Here is a 17678-nt window from a genome sequence, read left to right on the forward strand (position 1 = left end):
ATCATGTATTATCATGTATAATCATCTGCTTCATGTGTGTCTTACTGCACAACTATTTGGCTTGTTTTATATTCATGTCTTATGAGTTTGTTTTTCTGTTTGCATGCTTTTATGTCTTCCTGTTTTTAATGGCTATTTAAAAACACCTGGCTCAGCAACAACATTTGAAAATGTGCCTTTTGGAGAACATTGGCACATTTACAGCAATGCTTATTAATGTGCATTGTCCCTGTAAAATCAGAAAGAAAGAAATCCACCCAAACCACCCATCCATCCAACTATCCATCCACCTATCCACCCACCTATCCAAACCACCCATCCACCTATCCACCCACCTATCCAAACCACCCATCCACCTATCCACCCACCTATCCAAACCACCCATCCACCTATCCACCCACCTATCCAAACCACCCATCCACCTATCCACCCACCTATCCAAACCACCTATCCACCCACCTATCCAAACCACCCATCCACCTATCCACCCACCTATCCAAACCATACATCCACCCACCTATCCAAACCACCCATCCACCCACCTATCCAAACCACCCATCCACCCACCTATCCAAACCACCCATCCACCTATCCACCCACCTATCCAAACCACCCATCCACCTATCCACCCACCTATCCATCCACCTATCCAAACCATCCATTTAACTATCCACCCACCTATCCAAACCACCCATCCACCCATCCAAACCACCCATCCAAACCACCCATCCACCTATCCAAACCATCCATCCACCCATCCAATTATCCACCCACCTATCCATCCACCCATCCCTCCATCATGTACCTGTTGACTGAGCGCTCCCTCCTTTGCCCTTCTTCTTCTTCTTGTCCTTCTTGTCTTTGTTCTTTGCCAGCTGCAGCAGGCGGCCAGGGATTTGGTTGTGGCTGTCGCCACTCTTCAGGCCGGAGTTGACCGAGGCGAAGGGGTTGAGGCTCTTCCCTTTGGGCTTGGCCTCGCGGGCCTCTAGCCTGGAGAGGGAGTCCTTCTTGGGGGAAGAGGAGAGCTCCAGCTCCCCTGGCTGTAGATCCCGCTCCAGAGACGTGGTGCTGGTGAACTGAAGGGAGTCATCTGACGTGCTGGAGGGAGTCCTCTCCATGCGTTTCTGGTGGTGGTGGTGGTGTTGGGAAGGGGAGGGGAAGGGGGGTGGGAGGGGGGCAGACACAGCAGGGTGTTAGCTAATGAGAGTAGGGAGGCCTGGAGGGTTACTTGAGTGAAGCTGGGTTTGAAGTTTGATGCAAGGTTTGCTTTAAGGGAATCTTTGGTATCAGGGATTGAAGAAAGACATGGGGTTTTTAATTAAAAGGAATGTGCTGTTTATTACAGTATGTATGTATGTTTACTTCGCTTGAATCCTGCACTAAAGGAGCTATTAATGAAGCTAATGAGGACTCAAGGTCTACAGATTTACACTACACATACACACATACAAATGTAACTATCAACCAGGTCCAAAAAGCAACACTTTAAGGAGATCTTTTATTTTTAGAGCATTAACTCTTTGGAACAACCTGCCTCAAAACCTCTGCTGCATTTACAGTAGATTAACTTTTTAAAATAATCTTAAATTGTATTTAACACTGTAAAGTATTTATTTCTTTTTTTTAATTTAAATTTGTTTCTGTGCTTGCATGTAATTTTAGCCATCTTAATTGTTAGTTTCATTATGCATTGTGTGTTGAGTACTGACTTTTAATAATTTAGTTTTGCAATAATAAAATTTAAAAAAAAATTGTGTGGACGCCAGGAAGACTAGCTGGTTGCTATGGCACCAGCTAATGGGGATCCGTAATAAAAATCTAAATCAAAATCAAACCCAGGGAAAATGTGAACGAGAAATAGAGCTTTCATTGAACAGCAGAAGCTCCATCTTTTGTTCATGTCGCCGCAGCCAGGCAGGCCGTTCCATTTGCCGGCCATAATATCGAATGGCTATTTAGAAGGGAAGGTCAAGGTGCTGATCTGTGACAGAGTAATCTAGCCAGAGGGAGTGGGAGGACTGCACACAGAAGGCAAAACCAGCACTACCTCCAAACCCATTTAAGGGACATCATGACTTTCATGATATATACAGTACCGTATATATACATAGGGTACACTAACGTAGTCTAATGGTTGAGTGTAATTGTCGGAATCGCCTTGTTAATACAAAAGCCTTTCAACTGCAAATTGGACAGTGCATACTGTAGATCTTTAACATGTACTGTATGTTTCATATTATTGTCATACATATCCTCCTATTCTAACCTATTTCTGCCATCTGAATTCTTCACTGGGTTTGAGTGGTTATTCCTGACGGACCTGGTTTAGCAGAGCTCTACTGTATTCTGTATCAGGATGACTTACTTGTCATTCACCTGCCATACAGTGTTGTGTTTTCTCCACAGGACAAATAGTCCCTCAGGGGCCGTAGAAGTTACATGTATCTAAAAGCCATTTTCCTCACCTCAGCCAGGCGAAGCTGGTCGATCCTCTCCATCTCACGGTGGACCATCTCCCGGTCTCTCTCAAGCTTCCTCTGGGCGTCCCTCAGTCTCTCCAGGTCTCTCTGGTATTCCTCCTTCTTGCTCTGCAGCTCCTGCCTCTCCTCCTCCAGCTCCTTGTGCCTCTTCCCCGCCTCCTCCTCCTGCATTGATCCATAGCATTCATTTGACATGCACAAAAACAACCGACATACACACAGCTCTCACCGAGAACATACTTCAGGCGCGTTACTCCTGGGGCGACGCAGCGCGCAGCAGTGGCCATAGGGCTTCTCCCTCTTAGTCAATAAGTCCACTAATTGGTCACCAGACATTATTTCTTTCTTTAAATATTTTATGCTGAATGAGTCATTCATCGTTACAGGGAAATGACAAGCAAATCTCTGGCACCATAGAAATACTCACAATTAGGCTTCTGGATTGGAACTAGGTATTTGAAATCTAGAATTTGTGGAAGGCAATCACTGTGATAACCGTAATTGTAATTGAACGTATTTGTCAATTAAATCAACTATTATTCGATTACCATTACTATAATTAGACAACTATTACGATTACCAATAATCCTATAATCTTTAGTCGACTAATACATTTCTTTAGTTGAAGACAGCCCTACAGCAGTGGTCCATTAGATTCACAATGAGTCCCCAGTATGGAAATGCGCTGTGACCTGCTGGGGCAGCGGACTGAGAGCGGGGGACGCAAACAGGCTGGTCAGGAAGGCCAGTAACGTGGTGGGGGTGGAGCTAGACTCTCTGGCGGTGGTGTCAGAGAGGAGGAGCCTTGCTACACTCCACGCCATCATGGACAACCCCTCCCACCCACTACACACTACTTGGCCGATAGAAGGAGCATGTTCAAGATGCAACACTGAACGTCACAGGAAGTCCTTCATTCCAACAGCCATCAGACTATATAACGCCTCACTGAGCACAGAGTAACAGTACAAACTCTTGCATATCTTCCTGGGCCCTCATTTATCAACGTTGCGTACGCACAGATATGTGCGTAACCCGTGCGTACGATCATTTCTAAGCAAAGTGTGGGACTTATCAATTTGAACTTGTGCTTGACTTTGTGCGTATATTTACACACAGCTCCGACCGTGCGTACCTGGCGCCCGGTGGTAGAATATGAATATTGCAATACAGAAATAACACTGGCATGTTCTGTATGGCCCGTAATTCATTATAGTTCATTGTAAAATAGCGACAGTAGTGTAATTATTGTCAAACCCTATAAATATAGCATTTGGAATAGGTCTTTCTTTTCGAATGAATGCAGCATGGTTTATATATAGCGTTATCGGGTGCACTGACTGCGCTCGCGGGGAACTGTTTTCAGAGATAGCAGAGAGGGATGAATGAATGAATGAGGGGCAGTCTAATTGCAGAGAGAACATAATATTAACTAGAGTCCGCTATACCCGAGACACCTCCTGTACCGCAATTTGGGACCCAAATTGGAGCTATAAGCTTATAGCCTTTTCCGTGCTTATTTGAGAAGCGTCCAGCTGCATAACCGGAGAGCAACGCTCTCAGGGCCAAGATAGCACTTATACTATTTTGAGAGAGACAGCAGAGAGACAAACAGCAGAGAGACAGACAGATAGACACTGTTCCACAGTGTGTGTGTGTGTGTGTGTGTGTGTGTGTGTGTGTGTGTGTGCGCGCGCGTGTGACTACTAGTCTCCTAGTAGAGACTCACCCCCCCCCCCCCTCTGGACCACCTCCTAGTAGAGACTCACGCCCCCCCCCCCCCCCCCTCTGGACCCCCTTTCACTGCAGTAGAGGGGGGTGAGTCTCTACTAGGAGGTGGTCCAGAGGGGGGGGGGGGGGGGGGGGGTAGTCTCTACTAGGAGACTAGTAGTCACACACACGCACGCACACACACACACACACACACACACACACACACACACACACACACACACACACTGTGGAACAGTGTCTGTCTGTGTGTCTGTCTGTCTCTCTGCTGTATGTCTCTCTGGTGTCTGTCTCTCTGCTGTCTGTCTCTCTGCTGTCTCTCTCAAAATAGTATAAGTGGCTATCTTATTCATATGAATTGAATCAATATCAATATCAAATCAATATGAATTGAAAATGGGGGACCCTGATGTAAACAAGACAAACGTCTTTCTCTGGTCTGCATCCCCTTAACAATTGTGTGTATTGAGCCGTACTGTATTGTACCCATTCTGCAATCTGTTAAATAACGTTTTTCATTCATTCATTTCATCTTGGCCCTGAGAGCGTTGCTCTCGGGTTATGCAGCTGGACCCTTCTCAAATCAGCACGGAAAAAGCTATAAGCTTATAAAACAATTTAATATGCTAAACTTCATTTTAAATTCTTTAATTCACATTTGTTTATTTCATAAGAATTTTCCCGACATAATGCTACCTGCCCCGACCAGATCCGTGACTCTGTTGCGATACAGATGAATTATCTACTCAGAATAGTATAAGTGGCTATCTTTTATGTGTATTTTAGCTGCTGTAGATCACTGCTGGTACGTGCGTGCAGAACCTTTATTTCAGCGGGGACTGTACGTGTTTATTTGACGTCACTGTACAATATATGTGTGTATTAAAAGACGGAGCTGTCTTTTATTGTAATATAATAATTATTAATATTAAAAATTATAATAATAATTTATAGGCTACCTAATACCGACATCAAAATAGATTGTATGCCTCTACGAATCATGTTAAACCATGCAGGTAGAAAATTGACGGATAACTTTAATCCCATGGTATTAATTAACCACTTGCCGGTGTGCGTGGGACACATCTATGCACGTGTGATAAATCCCGATTTTTCTGTGCTTACACATTCTAAATTCTGTGCTTACGAACGAAAGTAGAACACTTTCTTTTTTTTTTTTTTTTTTTGGTCTTTTTCCCCCTCCATTTTTCTCCCATCCCAATGTTAGTCGTATGCCAATTCCCAGTCCCTTCCTGGTCGCTGCGCACTTACCCCCCACAGTCAGATCATCTGGGAGAGTGGAGGCTACCACGTGCTTCCTCCGACACACGTCCAGCCAATCACCGCTTCTTTTCACCTGGCAGCGCGGATTCTCATTGAGAGGGCGTAGCGTGTGGGAGGACCACACTATCCCCCTCACGTCCAATCCGCGCTTAGCAGGCGCCCCGACCGAACTGTAGGAGTCGCTGTTTACAACGACCCGGACCCACCCCGCCAGCTTCTCCCACCCTCTAATACAGCCAATTGTATTAGTGCAGACGGCCAGCCAAGCTGGTGACAACCCCGGAGCTGTGAGCTGGATTCGAACAGGCGAATCCAGCTCACAGCTCCGGGGCTGGTGACGAACGCAATCTCCGCTCGGCCACCTAACCGCCCAAGTAGAACACTTTCTAAGAACTGTTGATAAATGAGGGCCCTGGACTTTTTACATCTACATTTGACTGTATATTACTGTATATCTTGGGGCGGCTACGTGGCGTAGTGGGCAAGGCGCTCGCCACGAATGCAGAGACGCTGGGCTCGCCTGTTCGAGCCCAGCGCTCCACATTGCTTTCAGTTTAGCTGGTCGTTCATACTAATACACATTGGCCGTATTAGGGGGTGGGAAACTGATGGGTGGGGATCGGGCGTTGTGGACAGCGACTCCCACAGGTCGGTTGGTGCGCCTGCGCAGTAGAATCAGGTGTCGGGGGCAGCGTGAGCCTCCCACGCGTTACTCCTCGCCACTGAGAGATCGAGCTGCGCAGGAGAAAAGATGCGACTGCTGTTACCTCAAGTACCGGAGGGGACTTGTGCTATGTATGACTTAGTCCACATTGCAGCCGGCTTGTGGGAGGCAAGAAACAGCGTTCGTGACAGGGGAGGGTTGAATTGGATGATACGAAATTGGGATGGGAGAAAATATAGAAAATGGGAGAAAAAGTGGATCAAAAAAAAATATTACTGTATATCTTTGGCTGTATATTTTAGAATGTATATACAGTACACATTTTAGAATGTATAACCTTGACTGTATTTTTATTCGTATTTGTGATTTATTTTACTACCTAAATGTTTATTGTGAGCGATCTGTAGTGCTGAATTTCCCTCGGGGATCAATAAAGTACTTCTATTCTATTCTGAATATCATCCCCACCATGTAATAATACAGTATGAGAAAACACAGACCTGTACGTTCAGCAGCACCTCCCTGTCAGTCAGCTGCTGCTCCCTCAGCTCCCACTCCCTCTCCCTGCGTCTCTTCTCGTCAGCGTGGGCAGCTTGCTGCCTCTGCAACAAGGCCATTTCCTGCCGGTGCTTCTCCAGGCTGCGCTGCTTCTCCTGCTCGATGAGGGAGTTGGGTCGTGACGACGCCCGTGAGGAGGAGGCGGAGGACGTGCTGGACGAGGAGCGCTCACACAGGGCCTGGCGCTGGTCCTCGATGAAGCTGTCCTGTTGGACCACCACCGCCTTGAAGGACACAGAGTCGGAACAGGGCAATGAGGCAAGGGTTCAACATTCAGCAGGGCAATGAGGCAAGGGTTCAACATTCAGCAGGGCAATGAGGCAAGGGTTCAACATTCAGCAGGGCAATGAGGTAACAGTTCCACATTCAGCAGGGCAATGAGGTAACAGTTCCACATTCAGCAGGGCAATGAGGTAACAGTTCCACATTCAGCAGGGCAATAAGGCAACAGTTCAACATTCAGCAGGGCAATAAGGCAACAGTTCAACATTCAGCAGGGCAATAAGGTAACAGTTCAACATTCAGCAGGGCAATGAGGTAACAGTTCAACATTCAGCAGGGCAATACGGTAACAGTTCAACATTCAGCAGGGCAATGAGGTAACAGTTCAACATTCAGCAGGGCAATGAGGTAACAGTTCAACATTCAGCAGGGCAATGAGGTAACAGTTCAACATTCAGCAGGGCAATGAGGTAACAGTTCCACATTCAGCAGGGCAATAAGGTAACAGTTCAACATTCAGCAGGGCAATGAGGTAACAGTTCCACATTCAGCAGGGCAATGAGGTAACAGTTCAACATTCAGCAGGGCAATAAGGTAACAGTTCAACATTCAGCAGGGCAATAAGGTAACAGTTCAACATTCAGCAGGGCAATAAGGTAACAGTTCAACATTCAGCAGGGCAATGAGGTAACAGTTCAACATTCAGCAGGGCAATGAGGTAACAGTTCAACATTCAGCAGGGCAATAAGGTAACAGTTCAACGGTTTCAATGGGATCATATCATGACTGAATTCAGATGGAGTTCTGGTTTGACATCGTACCTTACATGGCCATGTTGGTCAATGCGATGAACACTGGTTTATTTAACGTGTGATTTTGTATGAGCAGATATCAAATTCTAGTATATATCATGTTATCTGAGAGAGGGAAAAAGTGAAGAAAGGTTTGGCATGGGTTAAAGTGCTTTATGGATTTATTCACTAGATTTGATTATGGTAGCAATGTAGTTAGCGATGCCAACCAGTACTGGAAGTTCAAACCAGACAAATGGATTGAACTGGGAACTGGATTGAACTTGGGAGTTACTGCCTGGACCATACGATCTGATGTGGAATGCCCAGAATGTGAACTGAATGCTGATGTCATGGGGGATGACACTGGATTGAGGGATCGACCTCTTTTGGGGGTTGTCTCCCCGGTGCACTGCCTGGTCCCGCTGTGGGTGTAGCCTCTTGAGTGCTTCGGGGCGGCGTGCAGTAGGGGGGATGGGCCCTGTCCGAATACGCTGGCAATGTGGGGGGTGGTGTCACTAGTGACCGCCTGGTGGGGTCTCGATGCTGCGGCGTCGTTGGCCTCTCCAGGCCCCCTTTTCCGGGGGGGGGTCCAGTCCCTTCCTGGGTCTGGGTCCTCCTTCGCGCTCCGCTGCTACGGCCTTGCCACGGGGTTGGGCTTTTGCTCTTGACCCCGTGATATTAGGGGTTGTAACGGGGGTTTGTTCCTTTCCGTTCGTTCCCTAGTGGCATGTGGGTTGCGCGTTAATGTAGTCGTGGGTAAGTCCCACGATCTGCTCACCCTGTGCGTTGAGTTGCTAAACTCCTCTTTGCACAGTCGGATCCGATACCCTCCCGTCGTCCGCTAGGGGGGTCCGGGGGCTCGGGTCCTCCCTGGTTCTGATGGTTGTGGGGGGCCTCAGCGGGTACATTTGTCGAGCTTCCGCTCTGCTCAGCTCCTGTATTCCAGTAGACGCAGAGCGGAGCTATACGATATATAACGTACGGTTATGTATATAACCATAGTTATATGAGTATAGTGACGCTCTGCGTCGGACTCACTGAGGACCCGTGGTCTTGCCTTTGTGGTGAAAGACTTGGGAAGGAGCTGTTAGTATGGCCACACCCCTGCTTATGTAGAGGAGCGGATGGGGGTGTGGCCAGGCAGATGAGGTGTGTAAAGGTGCATGTGAAAATTTATTCAGTGCTAATACTGATATGGAATGGAGTATTACAGTAGACGCAGAGCGTCACTATACTCATATAACTATGGTTATATACATAACCGTACGTTAACCTTCTGTAGTGTGGTAGTGAATGCGTTAACCCTTTGTAGTGTAGTAGGGCAAGGGTTAATGTAACACATTAGGCTGTGAACTTCCTTACCTGTAGTGCATTGAGCAGGTCATGGAGATGTATGACACTATGGAGCACCTGCTGTAAGAGAACAGACAATAGGTTGCTTTCATCACATAATGAATTAAACATCTGAGGAAGAGGAGGCTTTAAAAAGACACAACAGGAGCAACTTTTCAGAAAATGTGACATTTTGAGAAGACATGTCTATAGAACTTTAAGACATCTCTTCAATGACTTGTCTGAAGTCATCTCAAAAGGTCTTGACAAACATGTCAAGACATGTATTGGATACATCTCAAGAAATATTGATTGGCTGGGTATGACATTTTCACAGAATCCGAGGGATTTTTCATGGGTTATCGAGGTGTTCAAATTCGACTTTCAGATCCACTGTAAGCCTATTGGATAGATCAGTACGTGTCTACAATCTAGCTCAAGTGGAAAAGAGCTGGTGGAAAAGCTGCCTGATGAAATAACGCCCTACTGTATCACAGCGAGGAGGACGGAATGCAGATAAACACTGTTTTTGACATCCCAGTCCCCCCCGTCTGGCCAGCTGCTCGTAGTGGAGAGTTGTCCGAGTGTTCTTACCTCACTGTTCCTCTTCAGCAGCAGCAGCAGGTTGGCATTCCCCCCCTGTGAAGAACACACACTGAGCTCAGGATTTTCTCAAGACAAGACAAAGCCTCTAATCCAAACCCACAAGGGGACAGTATTCGTGCACGTCTGTGTGCATCCTGTGTGTGTACGGGGTCTGCATGTCATTGTGAATTTGGGATGTATGCAAATAAGCAATACTAAACATGCATTTCAGTGCACACACGGGGGGGTGCGTGCACGGGAATTCGTCGGTTCCTATGCAGTATATTGTGCACGGGTTCATTAAAGCTGACGCATCAGCAGGGATTGCACATGGGCAGCCATTCCACGCATTAGAGGTGCTCGCTGGCACCGGCGCGGCCACACACTGGGCCCGGTCCCGCTATAGTAACTGCTCCTAATGGCAGCCCATTTATTCTCATCATCTATCGGATCCTTACACAACTAATGGTAGCCGTTAGCAACGGGACCTGGCAGGAGGAATCAAGCAGCTAATTCATAGGAGAAAGAGAGAGAGAGGCAGCTAACTTAACCCTAATGTCATGTGCTCAAGCATAGACCCTGGAGGGCAACATTAGCCCTGCACATGGCCTCAAGCCCTTGCAGAGAGACAACAGGGGGCCGCTAGAATGGCGCTGAAAATGATTTGCTATGAAAAGTCGGCTTTTTGAAATGTAGTAGGTCTTCCATAACTCAATGTTCCATAACTCAATGGTCTACCTACTCCTCGGCTGTTCACGCATGTAACTTAGATGCATGAGTGTGTAGAAGGGTGTTGTGTAAATGTAAATGGCATGTGCTGAAAAAGGTAAAAAGGTGCTCAGCTAAATATTTTCTGGGTAAATAAAGGTTACCGCACATACAGGTCTGTGTTCTTTATATTGTATTATTACATGGCGTTTTCACATTCGCCGAAATGCTTGCTTGTGATTGGTCAATAGCGCTCGTCAGAGGTCCGATATTACTCGATAACGGACCTCTGTGGAACAATAATGACCGCTGTGCGCAGCTGTTCGCAATCAAGGCCACTGACACACACTGTTTCAGTGCAATTAGACACACCTGCCGGGCTGCCGGCGATAATAATAATCACTTTATTTGGGCTGACAGAGACACAGAACAACTGCGTCTGCATTTGATCTCGTCTTGTCGATTTTGTAAAATGAATTAGGTATATTGTTAGTAAGTTAGCCATGTAATAAGCGGGATAATGTATAGCTATACTCGGTCATCATCGCAAAATAATTGACCTTCACTGACGTTTAAAACACCTCGCCGAGGCGGCTCGGTTTTTTAAACTCCGTGTCGGTCAATTATTTTGCGACAATGACCTCGTAGCTATACATTATCCCTTGCTTATTACATGATGGTGATATTTCCGTATTGGGGACCACTGCTATAGGGCTGTCTTCAACTAAAGACATTCTTAGTCAACTAAAGATTAGAGGATTATTGGTAATGATAATAGTTGTCTAATTATAGTAATGGTAATCGAATAATAGTTGATTTAATCAACAAATACGTTCAATTACATTTACGGTTACCATAAAGATTGCCTTCTACAAATTCTAGATTCAAATATAAAGTTCCAATCCCAAAACCTAATTGTGAATAAAAAATATTAGCCTAGGCTTTTATTTGCACAGGTCAGGAGCAGTGTGCTCCATGCAAGAAAGGACTCAAATGTTTCGGAATGGAACGACGTTCTCAGTAAGTTTCACTCCGTTTACAATGGTCTGCATCTCGATACGCGAGGGATACATACACAGCACGAATGGGAGCAGCATAGTTGGAAAACCGTCGTATCAGACTGACAATGAAGTCTGCGGTTTCCTCTGAACCTTTGCTCGGTACAAGCTGTTTGAATAGATGTAGTCGTACCCAGTGCATCGGTTCAAATCTGTGACTTGTCACACCCCTGGTAAAAACAATTAACAACCCTACCTTTTTTAGAACACTGTCAGACTCGGTCCTGCGCAGATCTCCCGTCATGTCTTCACACTCATCTTTGTCACCTGGCATGAGGGAGGCAGACATGAGAACAAGGTATAAGACATGAACCAATACAGTTTCTCCTATGAGAAAAGAACCGGCAGAACAGATGGGTTAGAGGCCTTTCACTGTAGGCCTCTAAGACGAGATATTTGGCATTGTGAATACATCTATTACATATTGGGGATACTTGTAATTCATAAAATAGTAGAAGCGCAATATGAATGCCTTGGACATGTGAAATGTTTGCATGTATGGATGTATGACTGAAAAGAAAAGCAAAAAGCCTACTCAAAATATTAAACATGACATAAAGCAAAGATACAAGATACATCAAGCATGATAATATCTCTATCCCTGCACATGTAATTTACAATTTAATACTTTTTTTTTATTAATAATAATAATAATAATAATAATAATAATAATAATAATAATAATAATAATAATAATAATAATAATAATAATAATAATAATAATAGGTTGGATTTGTAATGCACTTAAATACATCAACAATGAAATGTCTGTTTATATTTTGCATTACTGTATATTTAGTTAATTCTATTTAAGGGTGTAAACCGTCAGTAAGGTTTGGATAAGTGAGGTATATGACAGGAAAAGAGATTAGCTATACCTGTACATATGAGTGGAACCAAAATCACTACAGTATAGGCTGTAATATATAATCAATAATGTGATTATATATAAATAATAATCACAACCACATAATTACAAGCAGCCGACAGCTCAGTGGAACCAGACAACTTGCCTTGTCTTACTTAAGACCACGATTTCATCTCTATTGATAATATTCAATATTCTGCCCCCTTGTGGTCAGTAGGCCAGTCTGTTTCTCAACTGGTTTTAGCATCTGAAAGTTTCAATTAGATTATTCAATTAAATTACAATTCAAAGAGATCCAGTTAGAGAATATTTCCTCAAGCAAACGTCCGGAACATCATAATGTCTAACTTCCGTTATGGTTCAGTGCCATATACTGTATATTCAAGTAGCCTAGTAGTTGTATCAACATCTGTATGTTGTCAACAACTGACTGTCAAATCAAATAAAGTACAATAATATTATTTATTGTCAGTTTTCACACTGAACTGGATGGATTATAAATAATAAGCACTAATAATAAATGCATGTTCTTTTCTCTTTTCAAGTAAAATAAGGGCTGCATTTAAAGATAAAATACATAACAGTGAGCTTTTGAAGAAATCTTAATTTTAGATAGAAAGTGTAGATTGAGTTTCCCTTTTCTTCTTTTTTGTTAACTGGGCAGTGAATGAATGTGTCAGGATTCTGGTGGATCATCATATTGGGCTCTTACACCCTTTATTTTCTGTGCCCACTCGAATTTGAGCGGGTATGTTTTCTCAAAAGATAGTAAAAATGTATTTAGTGAAAATACATAAAAAAAATTATCCATATTGTATCTCACTGACTTGAGTCGCAATGCTTATCGGAATGCACAGATTTGATCTCATTCAGAATCATTCTTCTGGAGGAAGAAATCAACTAAGTGTTGGCCAACCATTGAGCATCTGGTAATATGTAATTTGTTGCAGTAAATTCTGGAAAACCCAAATACGTCGACCACATTACATGACTGTATGCTTCAACTGAACTCATACCCTGCCCTCTAATTCAAAACGTTAAATCTCATATTCATATTTTCACGAATTTCGGGAGGAGGTTTACACCAATGATGCGGGTCATTACACACGCCTCCCTATTCCTCTCTCCACTGCACTGCAGAACCCCACCCGTACTTTGCATCTTTACCTGGCCAATCCACCTGATCAACCATATTGATCCCCTCTCCACTGCACTGCAGAACCCCACATCTTTACCTGGCCAGTCCACCTGATCAACCATATTGATCCCCTCTCCACTGCACTGCAGAACCCCACATCTTTACCTGGCCAGTCCACCTGATCAACCATATTGATCCCCTCTCCACTGCACTGCAGAACCCCACATCTTTACCTGGCCAGTCCACCTGATCAACCATATTGATCCCCTCTCCACTGCACTGCAGAACCACACATCTTTCCCTGGCCAGTCCACCTGATCAACCATATTGATTCCCTCTCCACTGCACTGCTGACTGCTCCCCCATCTCACACGATTTCCTCTTGAAATACTCCCCTCTCCCCTATGTCAGACATTTCTTCAAAAAGGTTCAATCTCTCACTGATGTAAGTTCACACTCTGTAAGTTCACGTCTATCCTGAAGGTAAGTTAATTTCATATTGATTAAACACTTGTTATGTTGATTTCTAACCCTATTAATCACTTTCTCTGCCACCACGTCACTTATGCTTGCATCTGTCTAACTATTTTCTCCTTCTCATTGCTAGATCTGTCTGCGGTGCTGAAAGGAACCCCCCCCCCCCCCCCCCCCCCACCCTTAATTACTAGTCAAGGCCTGCTCAATTGCCTCAATAAAGTGGTCAGGGAAGAATTTTTCCCCAGTCTATCCCAAATTGGCCTGGGTATCTTTTTTCTTTCTTTTCTTCCCTGTGGAACAGGGGTTTCCGAGTCATCCCACCATATTATATCCCCTTTTAGGGCAAGCAATTGGCCTCCCTTCTGGAGGACCACTCCACCAGGCTGGAGGTCCGCGCCTGAGGGCAGCTTCAGTTCCCATCCCCATCTTCTCCCCCTACAGGTGCACCTACAGCGGACCCTGTACGCTCGTGCATCCTCCCTGAGGTGCCCCTTCCTGGCTGTTGCAGCTGCGCTCAATCCATCATATTCCTATTAAATATGTAAACGTATTCTGTGTTTGTGTCAGCATTGGTGAAAGCCAAACTAGTGACATTTAAATATTGAGCAAAACTAGCGTAGTCATGTTTTTTCCCCAACTGAGGAACACTGCAAATATTTGTCCGGCCCTGAATGTTAGTGATGCAGAGAGAAGTATTCATGCTTTTATTTAATTTAGCCTTGTTTACTATATACATTATCCAGATTTAGTATGCCCATAATCTCACACATATCCCAAAACTACAAGTAAAACATTTTGGAATTATGTTATTGCAGGTATTTAATACAGCTCAGTAAAATTATAATATCATGGCTTTAGCAAGTGATTAACATTATCTAGAAAGGCAGGAAAAGCCTTGATAATATATTATTTTAAATGTTCATAATTTCACAATTAAATTGAATACTTCCTGGTGGAATATGTGACATCATTATGACATCACACATTCCAGTTATCTTTAACTCAATATCTATCAGACCAAATAATCTGCGTTATAATAATATAATAATCTCGCTTCCTGCCCGTCTCCGTCTTCTTTTAAATCACTACTGAAAACACATTTTCATCTGAAAGTATTTTTATAATCTTTTCCATGTTCATGAGGCATTTTCAATATATATCTATTGTATTAGTATTGTTCTATGTAAATGTGTTTTATCTGAGGGCTATATGCACTTGCTCGATCTAATAGCTTTTTGGTCTTTGCTGTTAAGTACTTTGTAACGTGTGCATGGAGAAGTGCTACGCAGTATAAATAAAGGCATCATTATCATCATCATTATCATCTGCCTGGCTTCATGAGCATATTGTCCTCCTATAGGTCTACCTGATTATCTGCACTAATGTTGTGGAATGTTAGTACTGTAGTTGTATTTTGTTTTGTGTAGGACATTCCAGGCATAATAAGCCAAGAGAGAACACAGACAGGAGGCGGGGTCTTCTCCAGTACCTCTCTGTCCATCTTTATTTATTTTTTATCCACTTTTTCTCCCCATTTTCAATTTTTTCGTATTATCCAATTCTCCCCTCCCCTGTCTTGAACGTTGCTAGACTATGCCTCCCACAGGTCGGTTGTAGTGAGGACAGAAGCCTTGCATCACGTGTCCCCTCCGCTACACGAGGAGGCAGCCGTCGCATCTTTTCACCGCAGCAGCTCGAACTCTCAGTGGCGAGGAGTAACGCGTGGGAGGCTCACGCTGCCCCCGATACTTCCTGTTTCCGCCGCACCGGCCGGCGTCACCAAACCGACCTGTAGGAGTCGCTGTCCACAACGTCCGATCCCCACCCACCGGCTTTCCCACCCTCTAACACTGCCAATTGTGTTAGTATGACGGCCGGTAGCAACGCCGAGAGCTGGGCTCGATACCAGCATCTCCTGCGTTAGTGGCGAGTGCCTTGCCCACTGCGCCACTTAGCCGCCCCCTTTCTGTCCATCTGAAGGTAACAAGCGTTTTATCCATCCAGCGGCATCAAATACACACACAGTACTGTACTGGATATTCGTGAAAAGAATCCCATTTAGGCTCCAGTTACTCGTATAAGTCTCATACGTATCTGCACTGCTGTCAAAGCGGTCATAACCCTTTCACTGCCACACTACAGAAGGTTAACTGTCTTATTCTCATCCTATTGGATTCTTATTATTGTATTATTGTATTATGGCATTATTGTATTATTGCACAATCGTTGCGGGCAAGACCCCCCACATTTCACTGTATACTTGTATGCCGTGACAAATAAAACTCTTGACTGACTTGACTTACTATCACACTACCGACGGTTAACCAGTGAAAGGGTTAACCTGCTGTCGTGTGGCAGTGAAAGGGTTAACCTTCTGTGTATTATCACAGTGAAAGGGTTAACTGTTTGGTAGTACGGGCAGTGAAAGGGTTAATGAGCCGGATTTTCAAGTGGCGAGCCAGCAGCTGAGAAACCCTGCGATGTAAGCTTTTGGGGTGGGGGGGGGGGGGGGTGTCAGGTCTGGGCTCTTACTCTTGGAGCTGTTCATCTGGTGACTGTCAAAGCCTCCGAAGGTCTCGGCCCTGCGGGGCAGACAGACTGGCCCCACTCCGCCCCCTCCTCCTCCTCCTCCTCCTCCTCCTCCGCCCACTCCGGCCTCCTGGCCACTGGCCACCTGCTGCCCCACCGCCATCGCCCCACCCAGGCTGCCGCTCACCAGCGCCTGCAACGTCTCCACTGTCACGCAAACAAACAAACAAACAGATGCACACACAAGTCAGTAATTTAATTATCCTGGCTAATGCTGTTACTGCCAGAGAGCAGAAGATAAACATAGGTACCAACAACAGCTGCACAATACGCTGGCTCCGGTACAGGCCCAACAGCGCCATGCGATACCATCTCGTGAGCCTCTTTCCTGCACAAGACACCAGGAGGACACGCTCAAAACTGCACAGTTTTATGTCCGGGAGTAGAAAGGAATGGTTTTATGTTATTTTATGTTTTATGTTATAGTCGTTAATGTTTCCAGTTTTATGTTAGTGTGCGCAACAATCTGTAGCCATCAGTAATCGGGGTGCACTGCAGACACCAGCCACAAGACAGATACTGGCAGGGCTTGTTTACTTTACTGGACACTTTGGCAGGTCATTAAAAAAAACTCAGGAGTCATTGAGGGAGACCCTCATTTTCAACGGCACATACAATAAACCAATTGGCAATTACCAACACACAGTCAAAAGTAAATACAGCTCGATATGCAATATCCCATCAGAGAAAGTAATTACAAGTAAAAGTGGGATAGCTTTTAATTAAGAATCTAACCCGTCCAACAGAGACAAGCGCACTGAGTTTTAGGTCACATTGTAAGAGATTTCATGGTTTCGCTGCATCAATACACAAAGCAGTCCTTCCCAGATTAGTTTAGCATGGGGTACGTGAAGAACTAGAGTGTGTGAAGTGTGGGCCGGTGTTCCAGGGCAGCATAGATGATATAAGGTGGTAATTTACAGAGTAGGGCTTTATAAATATACAAATACCAATGATTACTGAGCCTGTCAGCCAGAGAAGACCAACCAACCTTATCATATAGCAGCCGTATTCGATTAAAATTCAAAGAGATCCAGTTAGAGGATATTTCCTCAAGCAAACGACCGGAACATCATAATGTCTAACTTTCGTTATGGTTCAGTGCCTTATACTGTATATTGAAGTAGCCTAGTAGTTATATCAACTTCTGTATGTAGTCAACAACTGACTCTCAAATCAAATAAAGTACA

General features: G+C 44.7%; 1 protein-coding gene across 1 annotated transcript in view; it reads right to left on the bottom strand.

The window, feature by feature from the left end:
- Positions 1-17678, bottom strand: part of akap13 (A-kinase anchoring protein 13) — a 49194-nt gene that overhangs the window by 7729 nt on the left and 23787 nt on the right. Inside the window, 7 exon segments of the mRNA XM_084337813.1 lie at positions 806-1124; positions 2466-2645; positions 6660-6941; positions 9096-9146; positions 9660-9704; positions 11613-11683; positions 16432-16635. Coding sequence (XP_084193939.1) covers positions 806-1124; positions 2466-2645; positions 6660-6941; positions 9096-9146; positions 9660-9704; positions 11613-11683; positions 16432-16635 — 1152 coding nt within the window.

The sequence above is a fragment of the Notolepis coatsorum genome, assembly GCF_963971535.1.
Source record: "Notolepis coatsorum genome assembly, chromosome: 20".
Classification (NCBI taxonomy): Eukaryota; Metazoa; Chordata; class Actinopteri; order Aulopiformes; family Paralepididae; genus Notolepis; species Notolepis coatsorum.